The 25,399-nt window shown below is 43.3% G+C and overlaps 1 protein-coding gene across 1 annotated transcript; it reads left to right on the forward strand.

Annotated features, from left to right (window-relative positions):
- Window positions 1-4,415: 4,415 nt before the first annotated feature.
- On the forward strand, window positions 4,416-22,736 carry CD83 (CD83 molecule). Its single transcript, XM_081085251.1, has 5 exons — window positions 4,416-4,503; window positions 4,594-4,709; window positions 17,508-17,712; window positions 20,194-20,300; window positions 21,600-22,736. The coding sequence occupies exons 1-5, from the start codon at window positions 4,467-4,469 to the stop codon at window positions 21,726-21,728; spliced, it is 594 nt and encodes a 197-aa protein (XP_080941377.1). The 5' UTR covers window positions 4,416-4,466; the 3' UTR covers window positions 21,729-22,736.
- The last annotated feature ends 2,663 nt before the right edge of the window (window positions 22,737-25,399 follow it).

A 25,399-nucleotide genomic window follows, 5' to 3' on the forward strand; every position in this document is an offset into this window, starting at 1 on the left:
CAAACCAGTAGAGAGAACACCATTGAGTATAAACATTTTAGTCAATATTAACTAAATGCAAGAAAGGACAAAAAGAATCAGAAAAATTCAAGTTAAGTATAAAGCAGGAAACAAGATGAACCAAAGAAATTCAAATATAGTAGGAGTCAGAAAAGGGGCAAATTTAAACCCTTAATTAGAAAGACACTGGTCAGTTATATTGGATTAGAAAAATCCAACTACAGCTTTAAAAAAGATGTAGTTAGAATTTAAGGACAAAAACAAAATTGAATGTAAAAGTATAGAAAATAGCCCCAATAAAATGGTGTGGTTATAATCAGAGTGGATAAGGTTGCCTTTGAAGAAAAAAAAGAGTAGGGAATATTAAGGGGAAGAAGGTCACTAAATAAAGACCAAAAGTAGCAATTCTCTGGGATCAGTGAAGATAATTATAACTTGAAGGCACCAAAAACATAGCATCAAGTTATACAAGGCAAAAAGTTGATAATATTTCAAAGGTAAATAGACAATTACATAGTCATAGGGGGGTTTTAACACATCTCTTTCAGTAATTGATAGTTTGAAATGATCCGAAGTTAGTAAAGCTGTAGACCTGAATGACACGATGTGCAAGCTTGGTCAAAGGGACCCATGCGGAGAATGCACATTCTTTCCAAGAACATGACACATTTACCAAAAGATCACATATGAGGCCACAGAGCATTTCTTCAATAGCAGCGAATTATACAGACCACATTTTTGAGAACAGTCAATTGCTAGACAACAGAAGTAACAATGAAAACTAAACCATATATGTGGATTTTTTAAGGGAAAAGCCCTCTAAATAATTTATGACTATAAAAGTGTCTTAATGGAAGGCCTAAGAATAAATTGTTAACATTAATAAGAAAGGTCAGTGAGATTAGATTGCTGGCTATACAAAAGTAAACTTTTATTTACCAGCAATAAGCAACTAGAAAAATTTAGTTTGGAAAATATACAGTATATGTGAAAATAGCAATAAAAATATAAAGGTAGGAGAAATAAATCTACCAAAAGATGTCGAAAATGTTTTTTTTGTGTGTGTGTGTGTGTGTGAAATTTTAAAATTTCTTGAAGGTCTAAGTAAATGGAAAGATACCCAATACTGATGGATTTGTGGAATCAATTTCCAAAATGTTAAATTTCTGCAATTTACACATTGAAAGTGTTCCTAGTAAAATTTAAACGAGGTTTTTGAGATTCACAAACATGTATGAGGTTCAAATATGTATAAGGTAGAGAAAAGAACCAAGAATGCCAGGACAATTTTGAAGAGGACGATCAACCTATGAGGGCTCACTCACTCACCGATGCAAGACTTAATTATAGTTCAATTAAGTAACAATAAAGTGTGATATTAGCGCAGGGAGAGACAAAATAGAGTCTAGAAATAGGCCACATACACATGGAAATTTGTATATAGCAGAGATGCTATTTCAGATCAATGGGGAAGTAAGAACTTTAAACAAACAGCATTGGGAGAATTGGTTATCCATATGGAAGAAATAAGTTAAAGTCCTTACATCAAACCATATTTAAATAGATTAGACTTAACATACGACAAAGCAGGACTTTGAAGTTTTGGACGAAAATTAAGCAGGATGTTTTTATGTTTTCAGGGTAGGGAAATGTTTCTTAAACACAACACCAGAAGCACAAACCATAAATAAAAATGATCAATAAATTTGACTACATCATAATATTAAAAAATCCCTTTATACATTAGAGATATCATAAACAAAGTGAAAAATACAAACCTTAGACATGGAGAAGATATTTGCCACGCACACAATCAAGAGAGGATTTGGCCCAGAATTTATAAACAGCTCCAAAGGAAAAGGCCAAATGGTATGAATGGGCAATCCTCAAAAGGGCACCAATGACCTCAAAACACGAGAAATAACATGTTCCTCTCTCCTGGTAGTCAACGTCATGTAAATTAAACAAAGAGGAACTGATATTTCGCACTCATCATATTGGGAAGAAAATCTGACGATGCCAAACCCTCTGCGGGGAGTGTCAATAGACATGAGTTTGGAGGACAGGATGGTAGTATCTAATAATGCACCCAGATTGCTGGGCCAGCAGATTTTGAACATCCCCAGCTTCATACAACAATAAAAAATCAGAAGAAAGCTTAAATGCCCAGGTATGGGATCTAGCAAGGAACGGTGGTTTTATTAAATATACTAGAGGCCTGGTGCACGGGACTTGTGCACTGGTGGGGTGTGTGACCTGTGGGGATTGGCCTGCTGTGGGAGCACCACTCATCCCGGTTAGCTGAGCAGCTGTGGACCCGCCCTCTGAGCGGCTGCTCCCACTGTGGGAGCGCATTGACCACCAGGGGGCAGCTCCTGCATTGAGCATCTGCCCCCTGGTGGTCAGCGTGCATCATTGCAACTGGTCAACCGGTCGTTCTGGTCATTCCACCATTCGGTCGCTGGGCTTTTATATATATAGATTGCATTCAGATGCATTTGATTCTTTTATTTTCTATACTTATTTTTGTATGCCTAAAAGTATCCTAATTTAAAACATTAGCCTTGTAAGGATTATGGAGAAAAGACTTAACACATAGCTGTTGTGACTGTCAATAGGTATAACTATTTTCAAGGGTAAGTTAAAACTTTACTGTGGTGTCATTCTTTTTAACCACTTGAATGGACAAAGGTGGAAGTTTAGTAACAATTTGTGTTGGCAAGAGTGTTAGGAAACAGACACTCTCATACATAGCAGGTGGGAATTATAGGGTGTCACAAAAAATATATACACACACTTTGAATCATTATAAGTATTTATTAAAATACATTTCATTTTCAAAATTGAGCTGTCAGCAGTTAAAGTGTTTATACATTTTTGGGGGACACTCTGTAGTTGGAGCACACCTCAGTGGAGGTAATTCTGGCATTGTTTAACAAAATTGTAAAGTTCCTTTGACCTAGCATAATTTCCTCTAAGACTCAGGGGTGGGGAACTTCCAGCCCTGGCTCATGAAATCTTTTGGTCTGGCCCTGCCAAGGCATTAGGGGTGAGTTAAATGTTTGACCAAATATAGCAGGCTAATTTTTAACTGGATACTTTTGTATGGCCCTCAAATGATGTTGTAAGTATCCACATGGCCCTTGGCAGAAAGACGGTTCCCACCCCTGGTAGGTACTTATTGAGAAAATAGCCACTATTACAGCCAAGGTTTATTTACACAAAAGTTCATGTTAGTAACCAGAGCATTGTCTGTAATGTTGATAATTAAAGAAGCAACCTAACACTATCTAGACTAGTAACACTAGATTAATAATGTCTAACACCAATCAGTTCTAATTTATGGTACAACTGTAGGATGGAATATTATGGAGCCACCAAAATGATACTGTTTAATGAAACTTCAATGATGTAGAAACACTTGACAAATATTAAGCTAAAATCAAGTAAAATAGTAGGTAGAGTAGACCATTAAAAATATATTTTATTCACCGAAACCGGTTTGGCTCAGTGGATAGAGCGTCGGCCTGTGGACTGAAAGGTCCCAGGTTCGATTCCGGTCAAGGGCATGTACCTGGGTTGCAGGCACATCCCGGGTGGGGGATGTGCAGGAGGCGGCTGATCGATGTTTCTCTCTCATCGATGTTTCTGACTCTCTATCTCTCTCCCTTCCTCTCTGTAAAAAATCAATAAAAATATATTTAAATATATATATATATTTTATTCATTGAAGCAAAGACACCAAATGTTACCAATAGTTACTTCTGGATAGATTATAGGTGATTTCTAACTTCGTCTAGATTTTTTTTTGGGGGGGTTCCCCAAGATTATCTGCATAATTTTTATTTTAATAGTAGTCTCCTTTGTTGGAACAATTTAAAGAGGCTGAATGATACCGACTGATAACCCTCACCAGAAGGCATGGCCAGGAGCTACAGTCTTGCTGCGTTCCTTGGAGTCTGAGTTTTTGAATCTCACAGAATCTGGACTGAGGACCTGGTTCACCTGTGACGTCGCCGCGGACAGGCTGGGGCTTGGGGAGCGACTGGACCTCTCTCAATCTGGTTTCACCTTCGTAAAAAGAACATAGCAGCCTGGACTGGCCCGGCTGCAGGCTTTGCTGTGCGGGTCAGCGGCTGGTGTCACGCCTGCGAGCGCGGTTTGCAAAGCCAAAGCGCGGGGCGTTCCGCGGGGAGAGTTGTCACTGCGGCCCGGCGGCAGCAGCAGCAGCAGCAGCAGCGGCGGCGGCGACGCGAGCTTGGGGGCGCCGGGGGGCGGGGACGCGCGCGGGCCGCGGGCGCCGGGGGCGGGCAAGGGGACGCCCCGGTGGCCGCGGGGCGGGGAGGGCGCGCCTGCTGCTTCCGCCCCCCGCTGGGGATTCCCCTGGGCCGGCGCCGGGGGAAGTTCCCGAGCGCGCGGGTACAAGAGCGCGGCGCCAGCGCGCCACAGGCCGGCATTCCCCAGCCATGTCGCGCAGCCTCCAGCTCCTGCTCCTGAGCTGCGGTAGGGCCCGAGACCTCCTGTCGCCCCCCGTTTCCCCACGACACCCCCTTTCCTCGCTTGCTCACGCCTCCGTCTCTCTCCCTCTTGCAGCCTGCAGCCTGGCGCCAGCAGCGCGGGAAGTGAAGGCGGCTTGTTCCGAGGATGTGGACTTGCCCTGCACCGCCCCCCGGGACCCGCAGGTGCCCTACAGCGTTTCCTGGGCCAAGGTAAGCTCCCAGATGCCCGCAGGAAGGGGTTTGGTCGGCTCAATTGGAGGCTGCCGACCCACCTCCCTGAGGCTGGCGACCTTATGCGGCTGGGGGTCGGGGAGTCTCCCGCAGCTGGACTCCAAGCACCCTGTCTTCCCATACACCTCCCGGCCCTCGCCCCAACTCTGCGCGCACCCAGGTACTCGGCAGACTTAGATTTTGTTCCCGAGGACCTCCGTTCTTTCCTGCCCCTAGAAGTGGCCCTAATGAATGACTCACATTAGACGTACTGTTCAGCGTTCGGGTTGATTTGGAGGCCACCTGTGGTTGGGCCGGGGAGAAAGCAGCCAGGGCCTATTGAGACACTGGGCAAGAGGATTTCTGATTTTTGGTGTTTTGTGACTGTGATGCCCATCGGTGTGGAGGTGGAGGGGGGGGGGGGGGGGAAGGGCGTTTGGAAAGGAAGGACTGAGAGATGGGCGTGGCCTAGGTTGTTTCATAGGTGGTGGTTACCTGTCAGTCATCCCCTTTCCTTGGCTTTCTCCCTTACCCTAGCTTCTCCGCCCTCTGGCCATCCTGAGAGGTCCAGCAAGGAGGGTGTCAGTGAGGGTGTATGAGCAGTGTCCACGCGTGTAAGAACAGGCGTCATTGCCTCTGCTATGAGAGGACTGAGTCGCGTTGAGGCTATTTTTAAAGTTTTCTCTGAACTGGAACATTTTCACATTCTAAGATTGAGGTTCTGGTGGCGTTGCAAAGCCAAGCCGCCGCTGCTGGCCATCACTGGTCCTTGGTTCACCTTCCCTAATGAGATTACTGCCTCTAGGTTAAGCAGAATGAGTACGCTCTCCCAGCCTTATTCTGCAGCTGTCACTCATTGACCTCTTACCTGGGAGCAAATCTCCATGTATTGGCCCTTTCCACCGAAGCAGGGTTCTCTTCTGCCCAGCATAACAGATGCGGTGAGAACCTGAACACACATCTGGCCATTTAACAAGGAGCAGCGGACAGTTACCTCTCTCAGCCTACCCAGGTTGACTGTTCCCTGGAGACAGTGCTGCACAACTGCTTTTGTGTGTTCTGAATGCACCCACTGTTTGCCCTGCTAGGGCGAAGGTAGGTGCCCCGTGAGTCCAGGCTGGCCCTTGGTGAGTTATGTGCAGTGGAAGTGGTGCTGCAGCCTTGGGGCACAGTGTTGTGTATGAAAGTAGGTTTGTTGTTATTCCCACTTCATTTCCACCGTATTCACCATGGGATCGAAGAACACATTTCCAATTTCTAAATTATTCTCATTGTAAAAAACAATACTGTTTAGCTCTGGCCAGGTGGCTCTGATGGTTGGAGTGTCCTCCCGTGCACCAAACTGTTTCTGGCTTAATACCTAGATTTCGGGTTCAATCCCCAGTCAGAGGCTCATATGGGAGGCAACCAATTGATGTTTCACTCTCACTTCAATGTTTCTCTTTCTCTCTCCCCCTTACTCTCTCTCTAAAATCAATAAAAACGTATCCGCAGGTGAGGATTAAAAAAAAGAATACTATTTAAACAAAAATAATGTAAAACCCATATTATTTGAGTGCTCACCATCTGTTAGGCTCTGAGATAACTATTTACCTGTATTAGCTGTTTCAGTCCTTCCAATAGATCTTCTAAGAGATCAGTACCATCACCTCTGCCGTAGAGATGAGGAAACTGAGCCTTAGGGAGTGAAATAACCTGCTCACTGTTACATAACTGGCTAAATGGTGCAGTTGGGATCTCAATCAAGTAGTCTGACTCCACAGCCTGAGTTCTTAAAAGTCTATCTTGTTGTTTCCTCTCTTAAGTACTTAAGGCAACGATTTTCAACCAGTGTGCCACAAGAATTTTTAAAACATGCAATATCTGACTATTTAGTTAGGGGCACAAACCTCTTTTTCTTTAAATATCAAATAAAAAAATGACAACAACAACACAACAATAATCGTCCAGTGTGATTGAATCAAAATTATACCAATATTTTTGTCAGATTGGCAAAAATATATATTTTTTTGGTGTGCTGCAGAATTTTAGTAGTTTATGTGTGCCATGAGATGAAAAAGGTTGAAAACCACTGATTTAAGGTAAAGAAAATGAAAGTGTCGCCAGGCTAGCCAGGTAGGGACTTAGTTTTAAAGAAGAGGGAAACCGTGAAACCACTGTTCTTTCCAGAGAGTAATTAAAAAAAGAAAACAATATTAATATCCCCAGGGCAGTAATGAAAAAGTACTCCTGAAACAAGCAGATGAAATTTCATTCTGTAAAATTCAAACAGTTGTCAAGTTAAATCTTCTTGCACGAGGTCACTTGGAATGATATAGTAAACCATAGCAATTAACCTTTGGCTTCTTGGTTGTCAGCTGATGATGTAACTCTATAATGTATGTGCTTGTTTATTGAACATGACTTTTGCATGATTTACCCTGCAGGTCTCTCAAAACTGTGATAAAAAAAGACAACAGTCTCTTGGCATTCTCTTTTTTTTTCTGTCGTTTCATGGAATAGAGTCTTTGAAAATTCATACCATAGTTATTTATTTATTTTTTAAGAAAGTGAACTGTGATTGAGTAGTGTGGATAGGAGAGCCATGCTATGCCAATGCACTAATCAGATATCTCAAAGTGTTATACATTGTTCCTTCAAGGACTTTTTAATAGATCTCAGCCTATTCTGTAGATATTTGTTATTTTCCAGCCCAGTAATGATACTTTTGCATCAATTGTTCTTGTGCAAGAAAAATGGATAGAGTGTTCTGGAAATAAGGTGAAATACTGAAATACTTCATCTTACAGAGGATTAAGTGACTTGTCATCACCCGCCTCCCCCCCCCCCCCCGCTCCCAAGTTTCTTATAAAACGTTTTAGTCAAGCAGAGAGGTAGCTATAAAGTGAGGAATTTAAATCTGGTGACTATGGCCAGCCTGGCTCACATCACCTTCTCAGCATCACTAGTGTGGTTTATAAAACCTCTTGCATAGTCGTGGGTTGCCTGCTGGAGAAGTAAAGCAGAGAGTGGGTTTTCACTGTCTGCCGATTGAATCACATTCTTGCAGGCCTTCTACATGTCACAATTACAGTTACAATGACTCACAATCCAAAATTCCATTTACCACTCAGTTCTCAGGCACCACAGAGCATCCTGCCACCATCCAGTTGGCACTGATCACTTGTGATTAACAAAAGAACCTGTGTAAACCATGTGTTTCTTATCATGTGCCTTTTATCAAAAGACTCAAAGCAGATGGTGTCCAATCAGTGTTTATAATGTTAGGGCGAATGGGGAAGGAACAGTGTCCATTTCATTCTCTTTATTAAGAAGACTTAATGAGAGGGACCCAGAAAGGGCTTAGTATAGACATGCACAGGGAGGAATAAAAAGTGGAGCCAAGAGTAGGTAGAGATAGCCCAATTCTTGTTAACCCAACTTTACTTTCCTCCTCTCTGGAATCCAGCAGTGGATCCTCCTCGCATCCCTTCCTATATTGTACCTTTTAAGGCAGAATGAGTGATTGAGAAGAAAAAGAAAAGTGAATACAGTACACCCATTAAATTTAGATTTTAAAGTTGTGAATAGATTGTGGTTGTTTGAGGAGGTATTTAGAGAAATTTTGCAAATAGACTTTTCTCCAGCACTCTTCTTCCACAGGCTGTGACCTTGAGCTGGATTCTAGCATAAGAGGCCATAGCACAATCCCATGTCTGCCAGGAGTAAGACCACCCATTAAAGGGCCACATCTGTGCTTCAGACTGAGCACCATGGGTTTGCACTCTCTTTAATGAGGCTGCACTAGGTTTGGAGGGAGAGGATGACACTGGGTGGAATGTTTGGGGATGGTTGATATTTGCTACTACTACTAATGAATGGCTATTAATCAAGAAGATGTAGTACCATCTTTTATCATGCTAGGAGCCCTGACAACCTATGTTGATGCATAACGAAAGAGGATATATAGTTCATCTCTGGGTGACACTGCGGGGGTGAGGACAGATGCGTCACAAGACAAGTGTCTTTTTTAGATGATTTCCAAAGGAAGGGAGAAAGGGGAAGTAAGACTATGGTTTCAGAGAATAGATCAGACTTGACATTTATTATATTTAGAAGAGTCCTAGCTGTTGGAGATCATGGGATATCCTGGAGACTAAGGGGTCTGTGGGAGAGCAGGTTAACGGCTTGGACGAGGCTACTTCACCACTCAGATATTTCTTGTTCTTCATTCATTAAGAAGCTGCCTCCCATGCACATTGCTAAACTCCTATTCAGTGGAATTATATTATCTGTCTCTACCATTTTATGTAATAATGAGCTACATAGCAAGGGGGCACTAAGCAGAGCAGAGTGCCTTCAGAGGGGCTTGCGTTGATGAGTGGTCTGGGTAGATGTACTCTGTACAGCCATAGACCCTGAAGGACCCATGAAGGAGCCAATGCATGCCACTCACTGTACTTCCTTGATTTTAGAATGCCACCCATTGTAAGAGAGATTTAAGAACATGTTTTTAAGAGGAAAAAGAAACATTTGTACATTAAATATAGAAGCACTAAAACACTGAAAAGTGAAAACAATGTGTGGTTTAGCATCATAGAAAAATCATACTGTCCCCATTGGCACCTCTACTACTTGACCTGGTTGAATCATTTTTATGGGTTCCACTTTAGGTCAAACTATGAACGACCTAAAGTTGGTTTTCAGATGTCTGTCATATTTACACCTTCATTATTTAGTAAATATTTCTAAGTCCCAAATATGTGCTAAGTTCTGGGCTTGGCATTGGCCATTCCAAGATCAATACAGATGTTTTGGCAGAGGACTGTCTATTTTTATTTTATGAAATACATTTTTATTAATTTTCAGAGAGGAAGGGAGAGAGATATAGATATACCAATGATGAGAGAGTATGATTGATTGGCTGCCTGCTGCACACCCCACACTGGGGATCGAGCCTGCAACCAGGGCATGTGCCCTGACTGGGAATTGAACTGTGACCTCCTGGTTCATAGGTCGACACTCAACCACTGAGCCATGCCAGCTGGGCAAGAGGACCATCTTGAGCACAGGCATGGACATAGGGATCCACAAGTATTTGGGGGAAGCTATGGGTAACTAGTGATTTAGAGAGGACAGTTGTAAAGCAAAAAGCTGAGAGGAGATGTTAGAAGTAGGCTGGGAACAGATTGTGAAGAACCTCAAATGCCAAACTAAGGGTTTGAACTTTATCCTTTAGATAGCAGGGGTCCATTTAAAGTTTTTAAGCAAAGAAGATGACATAATGAAAAATGTCATATTTCTTGTTGTGAAGGGCAGAATATGATTCATCCTGAAAGATGAATCTCAGAGTGAGGCTTTATTCTTTAATTACAGTGAAACTTCCATCAGGTTAACTCAATAAGACTTGAACACATGCATAGAATATTCCTCCCCTTTCCTCTTGGTCCCCAGTCCTGTCCACGTGGTTCTATGGAAGAGTGGGCAAGGCAGAATGTGACTGCTTGAGACAGAGCAATAGAAGTCTCAGCCAGAGCAGAATACTGGATCACTGAGATTTTTGAATAATGACAAGACAGAGCCATGTTGCTAAAATCTTTTAGCTTGGAAGAGGGTAGAGAGGAAGAAGACAGCTGAGAGTTAAATAGAAAAAAAAAAATACCAAACACTTGTTTTCCATTAAACAAGTGTTGATTAAAAGGGGGAAGCTGAATCACATGAGGACTGTATTGTCTTAGTTCTGTATGTGGTTATGTCACTACACAAAGAAGAGGAAGTTAAAAGAAGGTCTCAATGATGTAAGGGAAGGTTTTATGAAGGGCAGGACTAAAAAGAGATTCACTTACCTAAGAAAAGTGCTCCTCCATCTAAAACTGTTTCCATGATCTCATCCTGGTTACTCCTGTGATGACCCCAAATTTTCTACTCACAATCCTTAGCTCAGACCTGACCTAGGCTAAAGTACTTCCCTAAAATTTACAAAATTCAGCATTGTGGATATTTTAGAGACCCTTTGAGTAGAAAAATAATTTCTTCCTAAAGCAGAGATTGGGACTTTTAGGAAATGTTGCCAGAGAGGAGACTGGAAGTATCAACAGTAAGGCATGACTGAATGAAGAGAACGGAGTGGAAAGCTATCAGAGATCATTTCTATTACCAATGTTATCTAATCTAATAAAAGAAACACATGCAAATTGATCGCACCTCTGCTCTGCCCCAAGCCATGCCCACCAGCCAATCAGAGCGACTATATGCAAATTAACCCAACCAAGATGGCTGCCGGCAGCCATGGAGCTGGAGCAAGCAGGAGGCTTGGTTGCCCTGGTGATGGAGGAAGCCAAGCTTCCTGACTGCCCTAGCTGGCTGTGGCCTCTGCTCAAGGTAACAAAGTTTCAATTATAGAAGATAAATAAATCCCAGATACCTGCTTCCAGCCAGCCTCCACTGGGAGCTTGGATGGCTGGGGACCATGGCCAGCCTGAAAACAGCCATCAGCCCCTCACCCAGGCTGGCCAGGCATCCCAGCGAGGACCCCCATCCTGATCCGGGACACCCTTCAGGGCAAACCAGCTGGCCCCCACCCATGCACCAGGCCTCTATCCTATATAATAAAGGGGTAATATGCAAATTGACCCTAACATCAGAACAACTGGGAATGACTGGTCACTATGACACACACTGACCACCAAGGGGCAGACGCTCAATGCAGGAGCTGCCCCCTGGTGGTCAGTGTGCTCCCACATGGGGAGCTCTGCTCAGCCACAAGCCAGGCTGATGGCTGCCAGTACAGCGGTGGTGGTGGAAGCCTCTCCCGCCTCCTCAGCAGTGCTAAGAATGTCCGACTGCAGCTTAGGCCTGCTCCCCGCTGGCAAGTGGACATCCCCCGAGGGCTCCCGGGCTGCCAGAGGGATGTCGAACTGCCAGCTTAGGCCCAATCCCCCCGGGAGTGGGCCTAAGCCAGCAGGTGGTCATCCCTCGAGGGTTCCCAGACTGCGAGAGGGCACAGGCTGGGCTGAAAGACTCCCCCGAGTGCACAAATTTTTTGTGCACTGGGCCTCTAGTCAATTATAAAGCACTTTATGTGTTTGCTAACTTGATTTTTAAAATAACCCCATGAGATATGAGGTAAGTAAAATGAGGAAATCGCTCAGAGTTGAAGTGATTTACCAAAGATGACCCAGCTAACTGATGGAAAAGCTGGGACTTGACTTCAGGCCTTTTGATTCCAAGGCCAGTGCACTTGTAACATTCTCTTGTATCTAAAATTCACTCATTCATTCAGCAAATACTTTTTGAATATTTCCCATGTGCAGGGACGTATTTAGAATGCTGAATGAAACCTTGGCTATGAAAAGAGAGTAGTAACATTTTTAGGGCTTTCTATATGATTGACACTATGCTGTATGTACACCTCCATCATCACAGGTATCTTTACGCCAATGTTGTGAGGTTTAATTACCACCTAACCCCCCATCTCTGTGAGCAAAAGAAGCCCAAGAGCTGTTCAGTCAGTTGGCCCAGAGCAGGACTTGTGGTGGAGCTGGGGTTTGGTTCCAGGTCCGAAGTCTGTGTTGTTCATTATGTTGCCTCTGCCATAGTCATGACTCTTTTAACCACCATAAATTCAACTCTGTCTGTTAGATCCACTAAATTTCAAAGTGGAAAATCATTTTTCCAATAAAACTACACTTAGAAAAAACGATGTTAATGTGCATACATTCTACCCTCATTATGACATCAACCTCCAAGCCAAACTATTTTGCACGTTATAAAGAGCTGTTTTTATGATGAATGGTGATTATATTGGCACTTTAATTGAGTCAGAAACCAAGGTACATGAATGTTAGCGCACGAGAAATGTGATTTTAAAAAAAGCTGTTCAGTGTGATCAGAATATATTAGATTAATTTAATACTATCTTTAAATACAAGTTATGCTTTTAAATATGTTTAATCAAATTATTGAATTACATTTATATACATACCGTATATACATTGCCCCTCAAATAACCTCTTTCTTGTAGTTAGTTTCCTATCATGTTCTTAATAGATCTCATGAATGATAAATTTGGATTTTAGGTTTGTGGTCAAAATTCTTTCTTTGTGATAAGAATAGAAGTGTTGCCCTCTTATTTCAAATATAGTAATCCAGGAGGTTAGCATATATTTGGATAAAATGATGTAAATTTAAATAAGCACTTTATACAATAGAGATTTTGACTAAAATATTGTTTCATTTTCAGCCATATTCAACTATTTATTTGATTTATTTTATTCTAGTTCAAATTTGTCCATCATTTCTAAAAGAACTTGATTCATATGCCCTTAAAATTAATACTTGTATTTGATTGATTTAGTATTCAGCAAATTAAAGAGTGTTGATTTAATTTAGGGCTCGTGGTTTTCTTAAGGTCAAATTGCAATTTTAGAGAAAGAATATGGTATGTAAATAATTTAGTCAATTTGGAAGCCTTGAGACAAGTCAAAAGTCCGGAGGCTTTCTGAAAGTGAGATCCTGTATTTTTTCCTTTTCTAATTCAGTCAAAAAGGTAGACTGGCCAGCAAAAGAGTTAATGTAGAGAATGAAGATTTTAAAAATATAATTGTGATGAGTGTTTGGAGGAGTTAATTTGCCCAGATCGTGTTGTGGTCTAGAGCACAACAATATCAGCATTGTCCTAGTAAAGGGTGTGTTAAATCATTCCTGTCAATTACGCTCGGCTGTGACTGCATCGGAGGGCTCCTTTTGTAATAAATTACTGTTTCCAATAATGTGTCTGCAGAGAGGCAGTGAAACACGTTTAGATTTGGAATGTTTAAAGAGCCCTTCTTGCCAGTGGTTGAGTTTGAGCCAGCTCGAATGTTTATAAGAACTCATAAAACAAAGCAAAGTTGAGGATGGCCCGTTTGCTGTTACTCTATCATCGTCCGGTTCTTAAACACCGATGCTGCCGCCACCATGAACTCTGCTGACCCCACAGTGTGATGGCTGCTCGGGCACAGGGCTGCAGGCAATGATTTGAACTTTTACATATGGAGTGTCTTTGTACTGCTAGTGGGCACTCCCACTTTCAGCATGCAGCATTAACATCAACACTACAGCTGTGTCTGTGGCTGTAGACAAGGCCCAGGTTCCCCAGATGGAGTCACATGAGAAGGTGTTGACACAAGACACGTCCAAACCTGTAGAGAATTTTTGAGTTTATTTGAGCCAAACTGACGACAGTTGCCGGGAAGCAAAATCTACCAGATTGAGAAAATGCTCCAGAGAAATGCAGTTTTGCAGCTTATTTTATATATTAGAATCAAAGGAGGAGATGTAAGGAGAGTTACATGCAATCCACTGGTGATCGGTCACGGGGGGCGGGAGAAAGCAAAGCATGGAAATCTCTGGGACTGGCTAAAAAGGCAAAATGGAGAAACACGTATTTCTTTTACACTGGTGGGCACCAGTAGTAACTAACATTTGCAGCACATAGAGATGATGTGTGGGGAGCAAGATAACAATGAGGGGTCTGTGGTCTCCTGTTCTGGTGGGGGTTGTGCCCTGAGGGATCTGGAAAAGGAGATTAGTCTGACATTTCAAAGGTATGCTCTATTAGATGCAAAAGCACAACAGACAGGCTCAGTTAAGGTAAAGATTGGCCTTGGTCAAGGAAGCTATAAGCTTAGGACATGACTACCTGCTGGGACTTGCTCTTAGTTAGGAATTTTTATGTTCAGACCACCCTATGTAGTTACTTTCATTCTCTGAGTTTGTAAGGCCCGCCATGCAGGCCTCTCCTGAGCTTGCAAGGTTTGGTATGTGGCCCCTTGTTCACCCACAAAGGCATATCTTACAATAACAAAAAGAAGGGGAATAGGCATTGTCTACAGTCTACACCCACAGCTTGATGCCAGAGGAGGGTTATGAACTATTTCCAGGCACATCGTGTGAATGTACAGGTTCCTTTTGCTGGAGCGAGTTACCAGGCAAAGAGAGCTGTTTGTTACTGTGGCAAGAGTTCCCAGGTGAAGCCAGTAGTGTTCCTTGTTCTCTGGGTTTTTAGGAAGACCCAGGAAGGGGCCATTGGAAGATGACCCCGTGGGAGTTGAGATACTTTGCCGTGATCCCATGGCTGGCTGTGTGGCTCAGGACATCACACTTCTGCAGGTCGCTTTGGGGTTCTTTGTTCTGCCTTTTCCTACTCCTCCTGTTTGTTCTTCTCACCCTGCCTTGGCTTTGCTATTGAAAATAACTAGAGGCCCGCTGGAGGGTTTTGCTAGAAGCCCATGAAAATCTGGCCATCAAGTAAATTACTTTTTGCTCTTGTTACTGGTGATGTTTGAAATGAATTCTCCTCTGCATATGGGCAGAAGGCCACTGCCAGCAGTTCTGATCAGCTGGGCACACAGTACTTGCCTGGGAGGCTCCCAGCAGCCAGCATGGCAGTGGGGTCCTATTTAAGTAAATAAGCACAATAGTTTATTTTCCACCTGCTCCAGGGGGTTGGAAGTTTTGATCTTGACTTTTAGGGCCTTTCTGAGCTGAGGGTGGGGGTCACTGGATGGGAGAGGAGGCTCCAGGAGAGGAGAAAACCAGAGGCAGATCACCTCAAAATGATTGTTGCAGCCAGTGTCTGTCTCTTCAGATGCAGAGATTTCTAGCAAAACAGTTCCAGTGAAATCTGTTAGCAAGTTGAACGGATTTGGAGGTTAAGTTTGAAAAGACATCACCGTGCAAATTGCAGAGACCTAGCTGACTTGATTAGTTCAAACTACAGATGGGGAGTCTCGGAACAGGCGGCCCCTGATGGTCTTGGACACATGTCCCATCTAAAGCTCTGGTGGGAAGGGGCACCTCTTCAGGTGGGGGGTGGAGGGGACAGGTGTGAGCACATGATGAGGCCTTAGTGCAGTGATGGCGAACCTATGACATGCGTGTCAGAGGTGACACGAGAACTCATTTTTTTGGTTGATTTTTCTTTGTTAAATGGCATTTAAATATATAAAATAAACATCAAAAACATAAGTCTTTGTTTTACTATGGTTGCAAATATCAAAAAATTTCTATATGTGACACGGCACCAGAGTTAAGTTAGGGTTTTTCAAAATGCTGACACGTCGAGCTCAAAAGGTTCGCCTTCGCTGCCTTTGTGTGTCGTTTAATTAGTCCTGAAAAGGGAAACATTGAGCTATGTTATATGTGTTTTAGAGTCCGTTGGACGCCTTAACTTTTTCTAAGGTTCCTTGGCCACACCTCCTCTTTTCCCTTTATTTTTGATCACCTAAAGGCCCCAGTCTGTAGATCCTTGATTATTCAGGAAGGAACCTTTCAACACAAGAAGAACCGTCAAGTAATAGGATTTACATTCATAGACTGGGCCTGAGAAAAGCCATTAGTCTTAGCAGCCCCGTGCCAGTGAGTGGAGCAGAGCTCCGTGCAGGAGCGATAAATCTGCCACCAGATGTCTCTGCAGCCCACTCCACAGGAATGCTAACTACACCCGAGGCCGTGGAAGCTGGAACTGGAGCTTTCTTGTGACTTCATAGCATGTTCCCCTAACTTAATAAATTAAGCAGGAACCAACCACTGAGGGTGTGTGTGTGTTTTCTCTCCTTAGGTGCCTTGGCATCACTGGGTGTCCCCCTGACCCCTTGGTTATATATTTCCCTGGACGATTCCCTTCTGAGAAGGAGGAGAGGAGTTGAAGGTGCCCCAGAATGAGGGAGGAAGCAGTGGCAGGTGCAGGCAAAGACAGTGACAGTGAAGCCTGCTAATGCTGTGTCTTACCCTGGGGTGGCTCTGTGGTGCCGTTATACTGCTGGGGACAGGAAAGGAATGCCACTGAACCCAGGCTCCTGCTGGTCTCCAGCCACTCAGCACAGGGCTAGGGGCTGAGCACCGAACACAGTGATTCACCTCCCTGCTTGTTTAAGTCTGTTTTAGAAGCTTTGAAATATTTCATTGGAAGGTGGACGGGCAAGTTAATTAGGCAAATTAAGTATATACCTGGGGAAAAGAGAATTGATGGTGAGTGCAGCGGGTGCCTAATCTTTGAAGTAGGAGATGACGAAGAGACCCCAGGAATTAATCATAAAGATAGTTCAGGGAAAGAAATCCCACCCAATTAGTTTGGCTAAATTTGACATCTACAGGCTGATCTGTCCTGGGTACAGTAATTTAAGCTGTAACTATCCTTTCACGTGTGTCTCGATATGACCAAATGATCTGACACAGAATCTCCGCATGGCACTACTGTCACCTGTCTTCCTACTTTAGTAGAGTAAGTGTGGTACCTCCTGTAATGTCTCAGATGACCACACAGATATGCGGTCTTTTGAGAACAGCCTAAGTCAGATCATTGTCTGGCAATGGTCTTAACAGATTTAGGAATGTTTCCAAATCGAAGGCTGGGATACAAAAATAAGAGTCAGTCGGTGGGTGAGTTGGTAGCTGAAGAACACAAGAGGACATTTAATATAGAACAGCCAGAAACAAAATTTGATTCAAAGTGATTTACCCATTTCATCAGATCATCATTGTCAACACATCATCAGCGTCAATAGCAACACTCTCTCCTTCATGTAGGGTAGAGGATGGGATATGAAGGATCATAAAATACAGTCCTGATGTAATTCCAAAACAAACAGAGCCTTAAAGAATTGTCATCGATTCTCTCCCCCCACCCCCCAAAGGTCACACATCCATACAATAAACTGTTTCCAGACATCTGTGGAGGGTGGGTTTTGTGAAAACAAGAGGCAGCACACTGGTGTGGAGGCTCAGTGCTTGCGGATCTGTCAGTAGAGCATGATTCAATGATTCTTTTTTTAACAGCTTACAGAGAACGGTGAAGAGAGGATAGAGGTGCAGAACCATCACCAGATGGAGCAGGAGGGCCCTTTCGAGGGCCCCAGTGAAGGACTGTATTCCCTGAAGATCCAAAACACTACCACCTGCAGCTCGGGCACATACAGATGCACTCTGGAGGGGCCGGGAGGGCAGAGAAACCAAAGTGGCACAGTGACCTTGAAAGTGACAGGTGAGGTGGTCTGCTGTACTTGTTTTCTTCTTGCAAAATGCCTGTGCACTTTCTGTAGGTGTTAAAATTGACCCTCTCCGCCGGAGCCTAAGTCAGAAGCTTTGGAGCACATCTGTGGCTGAAAGCTAAATTCTACTGCAAGAAGGCCATCACTTGTCCTTTTTTCTGTAAATGAGGACAGATCCACCCAGCCTGACTGGGGAAGATGCCTCATGTAATTAACTTGACTGTCGTTTAGTCATGGAAGAATGCTGTGGAGCAAATAGGAAGTATATAAGTCTGATTTTTGGAAGATAGAGAAATTGTGTGGTCCCAAACACCAGATAACTGTGTACTATTCTGCTCATTTGGGGCCTTGAAACATAGTTGCTTCATGTTTCTACCTTTTTAACATGAGAACAGCACTTCTCTCTCCCTTTATAGAGGTTAACTTTCCCAATATCTCAACTCAGGCCAAAGGAAAAGAGCACAGCAAGAAAATCATGTTGCAGTGACTGACACACATTTTTGCTGCATGAATCAAGTGTCAAGACAAGGATCATCTCCTTCTTGGATTTTTTTTATAACATCTTTATGTAGCTTAAAATATGCTTTGCATTTGACTTCTGCCCAATTCTTGTTAGTGTCTGAGACTTGAAATGACAAACATGTTGTTGTCACATAATCCCTGATTTTTTTTTTACAATAGCTACTTTTTCCCATCCAGTATTTCAAAGGAATCTGACTCAAGATAATATTCTGATTCTCCCAAGAACACAATAAGTGTTTATTGGTCAGTGTTTGATTTGGTTCACTATTACACACACACACACACACACACACACACGCACACACACACACGCATGCACGCACACACACGCACACACCCATCACAGCATAACCCTTGTCTGTCTCTAGCCCTTTACACTGCTTTGTTTGTCTTTGTAGAATTTCCTACACCTGACATGCTTCATTCTCTGCTTTCATCTCTGCTGTCTCTGGCACAAGTAGGCACTCAATGAATATTATGATAGAAACGGGAGAAACCCAGCAGGGAAAAGCAGAGATGAAGTGAAAGCAAAGCTGATTTTCTTTCTTTTCCTCTTCGAAGGCCTGCAAGTTGCTAGGTGGTTAGACTCTAGAGCACTGATGGTGAACCTTTTGAGCTCGGCGTGTCAGCATTTTGAAAAACCCTAACTTAACTCTGGTGCCGTGTCACATATAGAAATTTTTTGATATTTGCAGCCATAGTAAAACAAAGACTTATGTTTTTGATATTTATTTTATATATTTAAATGCCATTTAACAAAGAAAAATCAACCAAAAAATGAGTTCTCATGTCACCTCTGACACGCGTGTCATAGATTTGCCATCACTGCTCTAGAGTCACTTAGATCTGGTTCAGATGTTAGCTATGCTGTTCCTTAGCATGTGATCTTGGATAAATCTCTGATCGATTCTAAGCCTCAGTTCTTTCATCTCTAAAATGGAATAATAATTTCTATGACCGGCTTGCTATGACAGTTTAACGAGATATTGCATTAAAATGCTAAGTACAGTGCCTGGGGTAGACTGTGTGCCCAATACACTGTAGGAAGCATTAGGCCAGTGATTGTAAACCTTGAGTCACAGGTTCCTGTGACAATTCATCCCTAGACTATTGCACTAACTTTTAAGTCCAGTTTTAGGGGTTGACAGTTTTCTTGAGGTTGTCCCTGGGAAGAACCCCCCAATCATCTGCACTCCATCTGCTCCTGCCTGGCCTTCAGGGAGACTCAGTTAGCAACCTTGCTTCCCCAAGCAGCACATAGGATGTCATGTCTGAGTGGGGAGAGGCTGTCTCCGCCATGTCCCCTCCTGGGCTGAATGCCTCACTCGGCCTCCCAGAGGGTTGCGACCACAGCCTTTAACCCCTCTGGGGAGCTTGTTCTGTAGGCCACCCTTACCATCAGTCTTGGTGGAGAAGCTGTAATAATTGTACAAAAGTGTGTCTACTTACCCAGCAACAGTCCTGCAATCCTCCTGATGTCAGGACACCCAGCATTCTACACAACACAATGAAGATAGATAGATCAACAACTGGTGGTTCATCTGATATAAATGCAAATTAAAAGCCAGGAAACCCCAGACATTTGAAATGGAGACTGATGGGCAGCAGGATAAGTCTGGACCTGACTGCTGACTCTGCCATCTGCCGTAGTCCCTCAGCCTCTCTGAGCCTTGATTCCTTCATTTGTAAAATGGGATGCTCAGACCTGTCCCAGAAGATTCAGTGAGATGCTACGTGTCAATCCCACTGCACACAGCTGGATAGAGTGAGAGTGAGCGCTGGCTGCCCCCATCACCACCACTGCTGTCGTTACTGTTGTTCTTCCGATGGCACAGATGTGAGGACAGTAATGGGAGACAGGGACTTAACGAGCAGGAACAAAGCATCTTAGCTTTTTATTATGATAGAAAAGTCCTGTTAAATGGCTTCATATTTCACCTATTTTTTTAAAGGATGCCATAAGGGGCGCAGAGAAGCAACTTTTAAGAAATACAGAGCTGAGATTGTACTGCTGTTGGCTTTGGTGGTTTTCTACTTAACACTCATCATTTTTACTTGTGTAAGTATCTTCTTAAGACATCTGTTATTACTAAAAGATCACCCGGGGCACCAATCTGAATGTTTTGTAGACAGTGTAAGTCATTTAATAACAGAGAGCTAGTCTCTGTGCCTTGAACTGATTGAGCCCCCGGACTGTGAGAATCATTACAACAAGCTCCCAGCTTGTTTTTTGTCCTGTGGCTCTGCACAGAGCGCTGGGATGAGACATGAAGTAAGATATTGAAGGAAATCTGAGAAATGCCTCCTGGTTACAGTGGTGGAAAGGGCAACACCTTCTGCCCCCCAGCCGGGACAGAGGCACGTTCTTGTAGGCCAGTGAGCATCACAGCCACACAGGGAAAGATCAGTGTCGTTCACCTGCCCTCCAACTGTTTCCTCTTAGGGCTTCTCTCCTTATATTTTGTTACTTCCACTCACTTCTTTAGAATTAACCCTGCGAAGCCAGAGCAGTAGGGAACACAGAGAGTGTCCTGTGGTAGGGGGTGGCTGGCCACTTCTTAGGCATCGTTGACATGCCCGTGAGCTATTGGCAGCAGGCTCCAGCTTAGAGACTCTGAGCCTCTTCTGCATAGCTGCTCACCACGGTTGACTGAGGTTGTGGGGGAGCAGGGTCTTCTCTGGGCCTGACCCAGGAGGAAATGATCTTCCCCATCTGCCTCAGTGCCATCAGGAGGGGCTGGCTACGTAGGGACCAGGACAGATCTCACCCAGGAGCTATGCCAGGGCTCCTTTTTTTGGCCGCTGATTGGATCTCTATATTTACTATCTTGCCCCTCTGGTCATGTACTCCTCTCTCTGGTTGTTATTCTAGACATTAGTTAAGCAAAAGACTCTGGTGAGCACCTACTGTATAGAAGGCATGGAGCTAGGCACTGTAGGGGTGTAAGACATAGTTCCTGCTCTCAAAGAGCTTGTAATTTTGTCTTTAAAGTTATTTGCATATAAGATAGTTAGAATTACTGGGCAGTAAATTTTAAAAGTGAGTGACTTTAGTTTTTTTTTTTTTTTTTTTTTGCAAATGCCTGTTTCTATGGGCACTGATTTTTCCATATAGATAACTAACAGTAGAGGCCTGAAATGACCCCAGTCTGTAACCAGTGCATCTCCTGGTTAGAGTTTAGAAGTAGCAGTGAAATAGGCCAAGCCCAGTGTAGAGTGAGTGAGTAGCCAGCGTAATGAGGGCTTTCAAACCAAATGTCCAGGCAGCCCTTAGTGAATGGAGTCTAAACTTGAGTGACAACTGGTGCATTTCTCCAAATATTCACTTCTCACTTATCTCTTTTAATGTGTTTTTCAGAAGTTTGCACGACAACAGAGTATTTTTCCAGATTTTTCTAAACCTGTAATGGAACGAGCATTTCTCCCAGTCACCTCCCCAAACAAGCCTGTGGAGCTAGTGACTCTTCCCAAGACAGAGCTGGTATGAGCAACTTTCTGCAGGATGTTTCTCCTGAAGTCGAAGGCTCCGTGGTGTGCCTGTGTGTCACCCAGGACAAAGAAGAACGCGCCCTACACCGAAGGTGGCAGCCTTCCTGGGAATTCCTTCACCCGACCGAAACATCTGAAAGGGAATCCCACCGCACTTGCTGTGAATAGAATTTTGAAAACCATCACATGACCACATAGCATGGGCCACCGGCTGGGTGCTCTCTTGTGCTGCTTCCTCACAGCTACCTTCTCAGTGCTCTATTCAGCTATCTGGTCAACCTCTTTGAACTTTTTTTCAGTCACATAAAAGCTATGGTGAGATGCAGTGGAAAAGGGTCTTGGGAAATGTGAATCTCCAGAGCTGGCCCTGGGACAGACTCTTGAGGACAGCTGCACATCTGGGAAACATCTCTTTGAATTTGCTATGTTCCTTGTACTAGCCCAGATGTTTTATGTCTGGAAGAAATGGACAGGCCATGCTGTGAGACAGTGGGGAATATTTAGCAAATGGTTTCCTGGTGTGAAGGCTCTGCTATTACTAAGGGGTATTATGTGTACATAGAAATATCAGGTTGATGAACTGTTCCCCAACAGGGCCTTTGCATCTGGGAAAGACATGTGTAAAGAAGCAATAAAAAAGAATGCCACCTTTATTTTTATATCTCTATAATGCTTGTCAAAGAAGGACTTGTATTTTTTCTCCATTTGAAATTTATATCTACAGCTATCATTTCTAACTGACAAGCAGCCTGACTGTAGAGAGTGAGAGGATATCAGCTGGGGTGACAACACTGGGACAGAGACCCGTTTACTGGCTAGTGACCCGGTGGAAATGTTGGACCAATCATGCAATCTGGGTTTAGTCCCAGTTGTCCCCACTACCTGTATCATCTTGGGCAAGATCCTATAGTTTCTACTGTCTCGGTTTATAAGCCAAAAGCTGTTGTATGAGTTGATTGAAATAATGTGTGTGAAAATGCTCTAAAAAGTATAAAGCACTCACTGTACACATTTGAAGTTTCATTGCGTTATTATCCTTATTGCAGTGGTGTTCTGGGCAGGGGAGAATGACTTCTACTTTTTACGTTTTGCATTGTCCCAAACAAAAAACCCTACAAGGGAGGCTTTCCTGTAGTCTTCTGTATAAGGTGCTTTTGGGGAGTGAGGAGGTCAGTTCACGCGCCTGTTCCTGAAGCACCAGCCAGAAGTCCTCCACAAGCCGCTGGGTCGGGCCGCTGGGACGCAGGGAGAAGGAAATTCACAAATGTTACGTAGATGTTTGGGCAAGTGTTGTGTTTTTTCTTGTCAAATTTGGCCCTTTCCCTACTTGTTTTCCAAAGAGACTTTACCCCTTTAGTAGAGTGTGCATTACCTACACTAATGTTAGAGAGTAAAAGGGATGCCAAGTTGATTTAGGGTTTTTGCCTCTTTGTCACAGATTTCATGTTATTAAATGTATCCATGTGAATAGGGAATGTTTTTCCTTTTCTTTTTTCTTAAGATTTTTAAATTGAATTTTAGAGAGAGAGGAAGGGAGAAGGAGAAGAAACATCAATGTGAGAACATAACATCAATTGGCTGCCTCTTGCACGCCCTCTACCAGGGATCAAGCCAGCAACCCAGGCTTATGTCCTGACCTGGAATCAAACAGGTGACCTTTTGGTGCATGTGACCACACTCAACCAACTGAGCCAAAAAATTTATTTTTTTTCTAAGACCTTGGAATGAGTTTGGGATGTCTGTAAATTAGTCTGAGAACCTGAACCGAGGTTGAAATTCTAGAAATGAAAGACTGGCTGAGTCTCTCCTCTGAGAGAGAGGACATTTATGACAGGTAGACCTCTGTTAAATGGCACCCACCCCTGAATCCCAAAGGTGCCCCTGAATCCATCCTAGCATTGTGTTGCCACCTGGTAGTGCATGATCAGCTTGACGACATGCCTGACCATAGGTAGGAGGGAGGGTTTCTACTTCAGAAGGGTATGTAAAGTCATGAGCTCTGTATCTGGGATTCATGGGGCTTCACTCAAGATTCTCAGATAGGTCCATTACTCCCCCAATGGTAAGGACAACTAGTGCAAGTGGCTGTAATAGTTATAAAAGCATCATAGGTGAATCCACTTTGGAAAATGGCTCTTTGTAAAGATGAATGCCCATAAAATGGCAGTAAAAGTTATAGATTCCTTTTCAGTGGAATCTATTTACCAAAAGTGCTGGGGAGACTTGCTGAATGAGTCATGTTGTCTTTGGAGGATTAATTCACAATGAAACTAAATGCTTCACAGCCCTTAGAATTACAGGACCTGGAAAACTAGGGCGGGGCAGCCCTTTATCAGTCTGGACTGACTTATGCTGAAAATTTGATGGAAATGTTGTAGACTCAACATTTCATACCTAATATTTGGTAGGTATGTGTGTGTGGGAGAGAGAGAGAGAGAGAGAGAGAGAGAGAGAGAGAGAGAGAGAGAGAAAGAAAAAGAGAAAGAGAGAGAGAGAGAGAGAGAGAGAGAGAGGTGAGGAGGGCAGAATTTATCAAGGAGACTGAGTGTTTTCCACTGCCTCAATTAAGGCCTATCAAGGTAGTTCATAGGAAGGTAGATAATCATGGACCATATTTTTTGTCTCCACTGCTGGGGAAATCTTTGTTCTCAAGGCTTCCTTTTGTCTATGGAATTAGAAATACAGTTATAATAATTTAACCTGGTGATGTTGCAAGACAGATACATGAATATCAATTTCACAGTCTTCCAAAAGAAGGCCTATGGTTTTTGTTCTCATAATAATTCTTAACCTGGTTCACCACAGAAAATACTGGGCTGCACCTGGGGAACCCACAGAGCCCGATTATTCGCTAGGCTGGCAGAGGAAAAGATGTGACAGCAGCCTGTGGGTAGAGAAAGCACATGAGACTCATGTGTTTGACCCCATGGCACAGCCAGAGCTGGGAATCTCAGAATAATTCTGTCGGATTCTCCAGCTCTTTCCTCATTGGCAACTTTATTTGGCTGTATTATGTAGCTGATTGTTTAGTACTCCATCTTTCCCATGTAAAAGTAGCCAAAGACCTAAGAATCTTAGATGGAAGCTGTTTGCTTAATTCAATAATTGTCCCTCATAATTTTGCAACCATTTGTTTACATAGCCAGGTTTTAGCCAATTGGTTGGTAAGATACAATAAATCAGTTCTTTGGTCAGGGTCTATTATTGCTATTCATTGTCTCCTTGAGATTAGATATTCTCTAAATTTCACCTTTAAATTGCATAAGAAATGACAATTCGACCACCTGTCTTTTTGTTGTGTGTGTGTGCGTGCGTGCATGTGTGTGTGTGTTGAGTGAGTGAAATTAAACATAAGCATATTTGCTGAACATACACCCTGGACAAAAGACTATTGTAGGCACTTTATGTAGAACTCAGAAAACACAAGACAATCATTCCTTTCAAGGAGCTTACAATCTAGTGGAAAGACAAATGAGCTTCGAGTTGTATGTGCAGCTACTTGTTTTACTTAACATTAGGGAAGTATACAAAGAATGGTACAGGAAAATTCATGTGGGGTCCATAGGAACTTGAACTTGAAAGATAAGCAGGATTTTGAATGGTAGTAATGGGAAAAGGTGGTGGTAATGGCAAAGGCACAGTCTTTAAGGCAAAAAGGTAGAGAACACA

This window comes from Myotis nattereri (genome assembly GCF_964212035.1).
Source record: "Myotis nattereri genome assembly, chromosome: 3".
Classification (NCBI taxonomy): domain Eukaryota; kingdom Metazoa; phylum Chordata; class Mammalia; order Chiroptera; family Vespertilionidae; genus Myotis; species Myotis nattereri.

What these genes read in the sequence shown, in the direction of transcription:
- CD83 (XM_081085251.1), top strand. Translation starts at nt 4,467, where the DNA reads ATGTCGCGCAGCCTCCAGCTCCTGCTCCTGAGCTGCG. An exon ending in ACAGCGTTTCCTGGGCCAAG is followed by an intron (nt 4,710 to 17,507) that starts GTAAGCTCCCAG and finishes TTTTTTTAACAG; the next exon opens with CTTACAGAGAACGGTGAAGA. An exon ending in AGTGACCTTGAAAGTGACAG is followed by an intron (nt 17,713 to 20,193) that starts GTGAGGTGGTCT and finishes ATTTTTTTAAAG; the next exon opens with GATGCCATAAGGGGCGCAGA.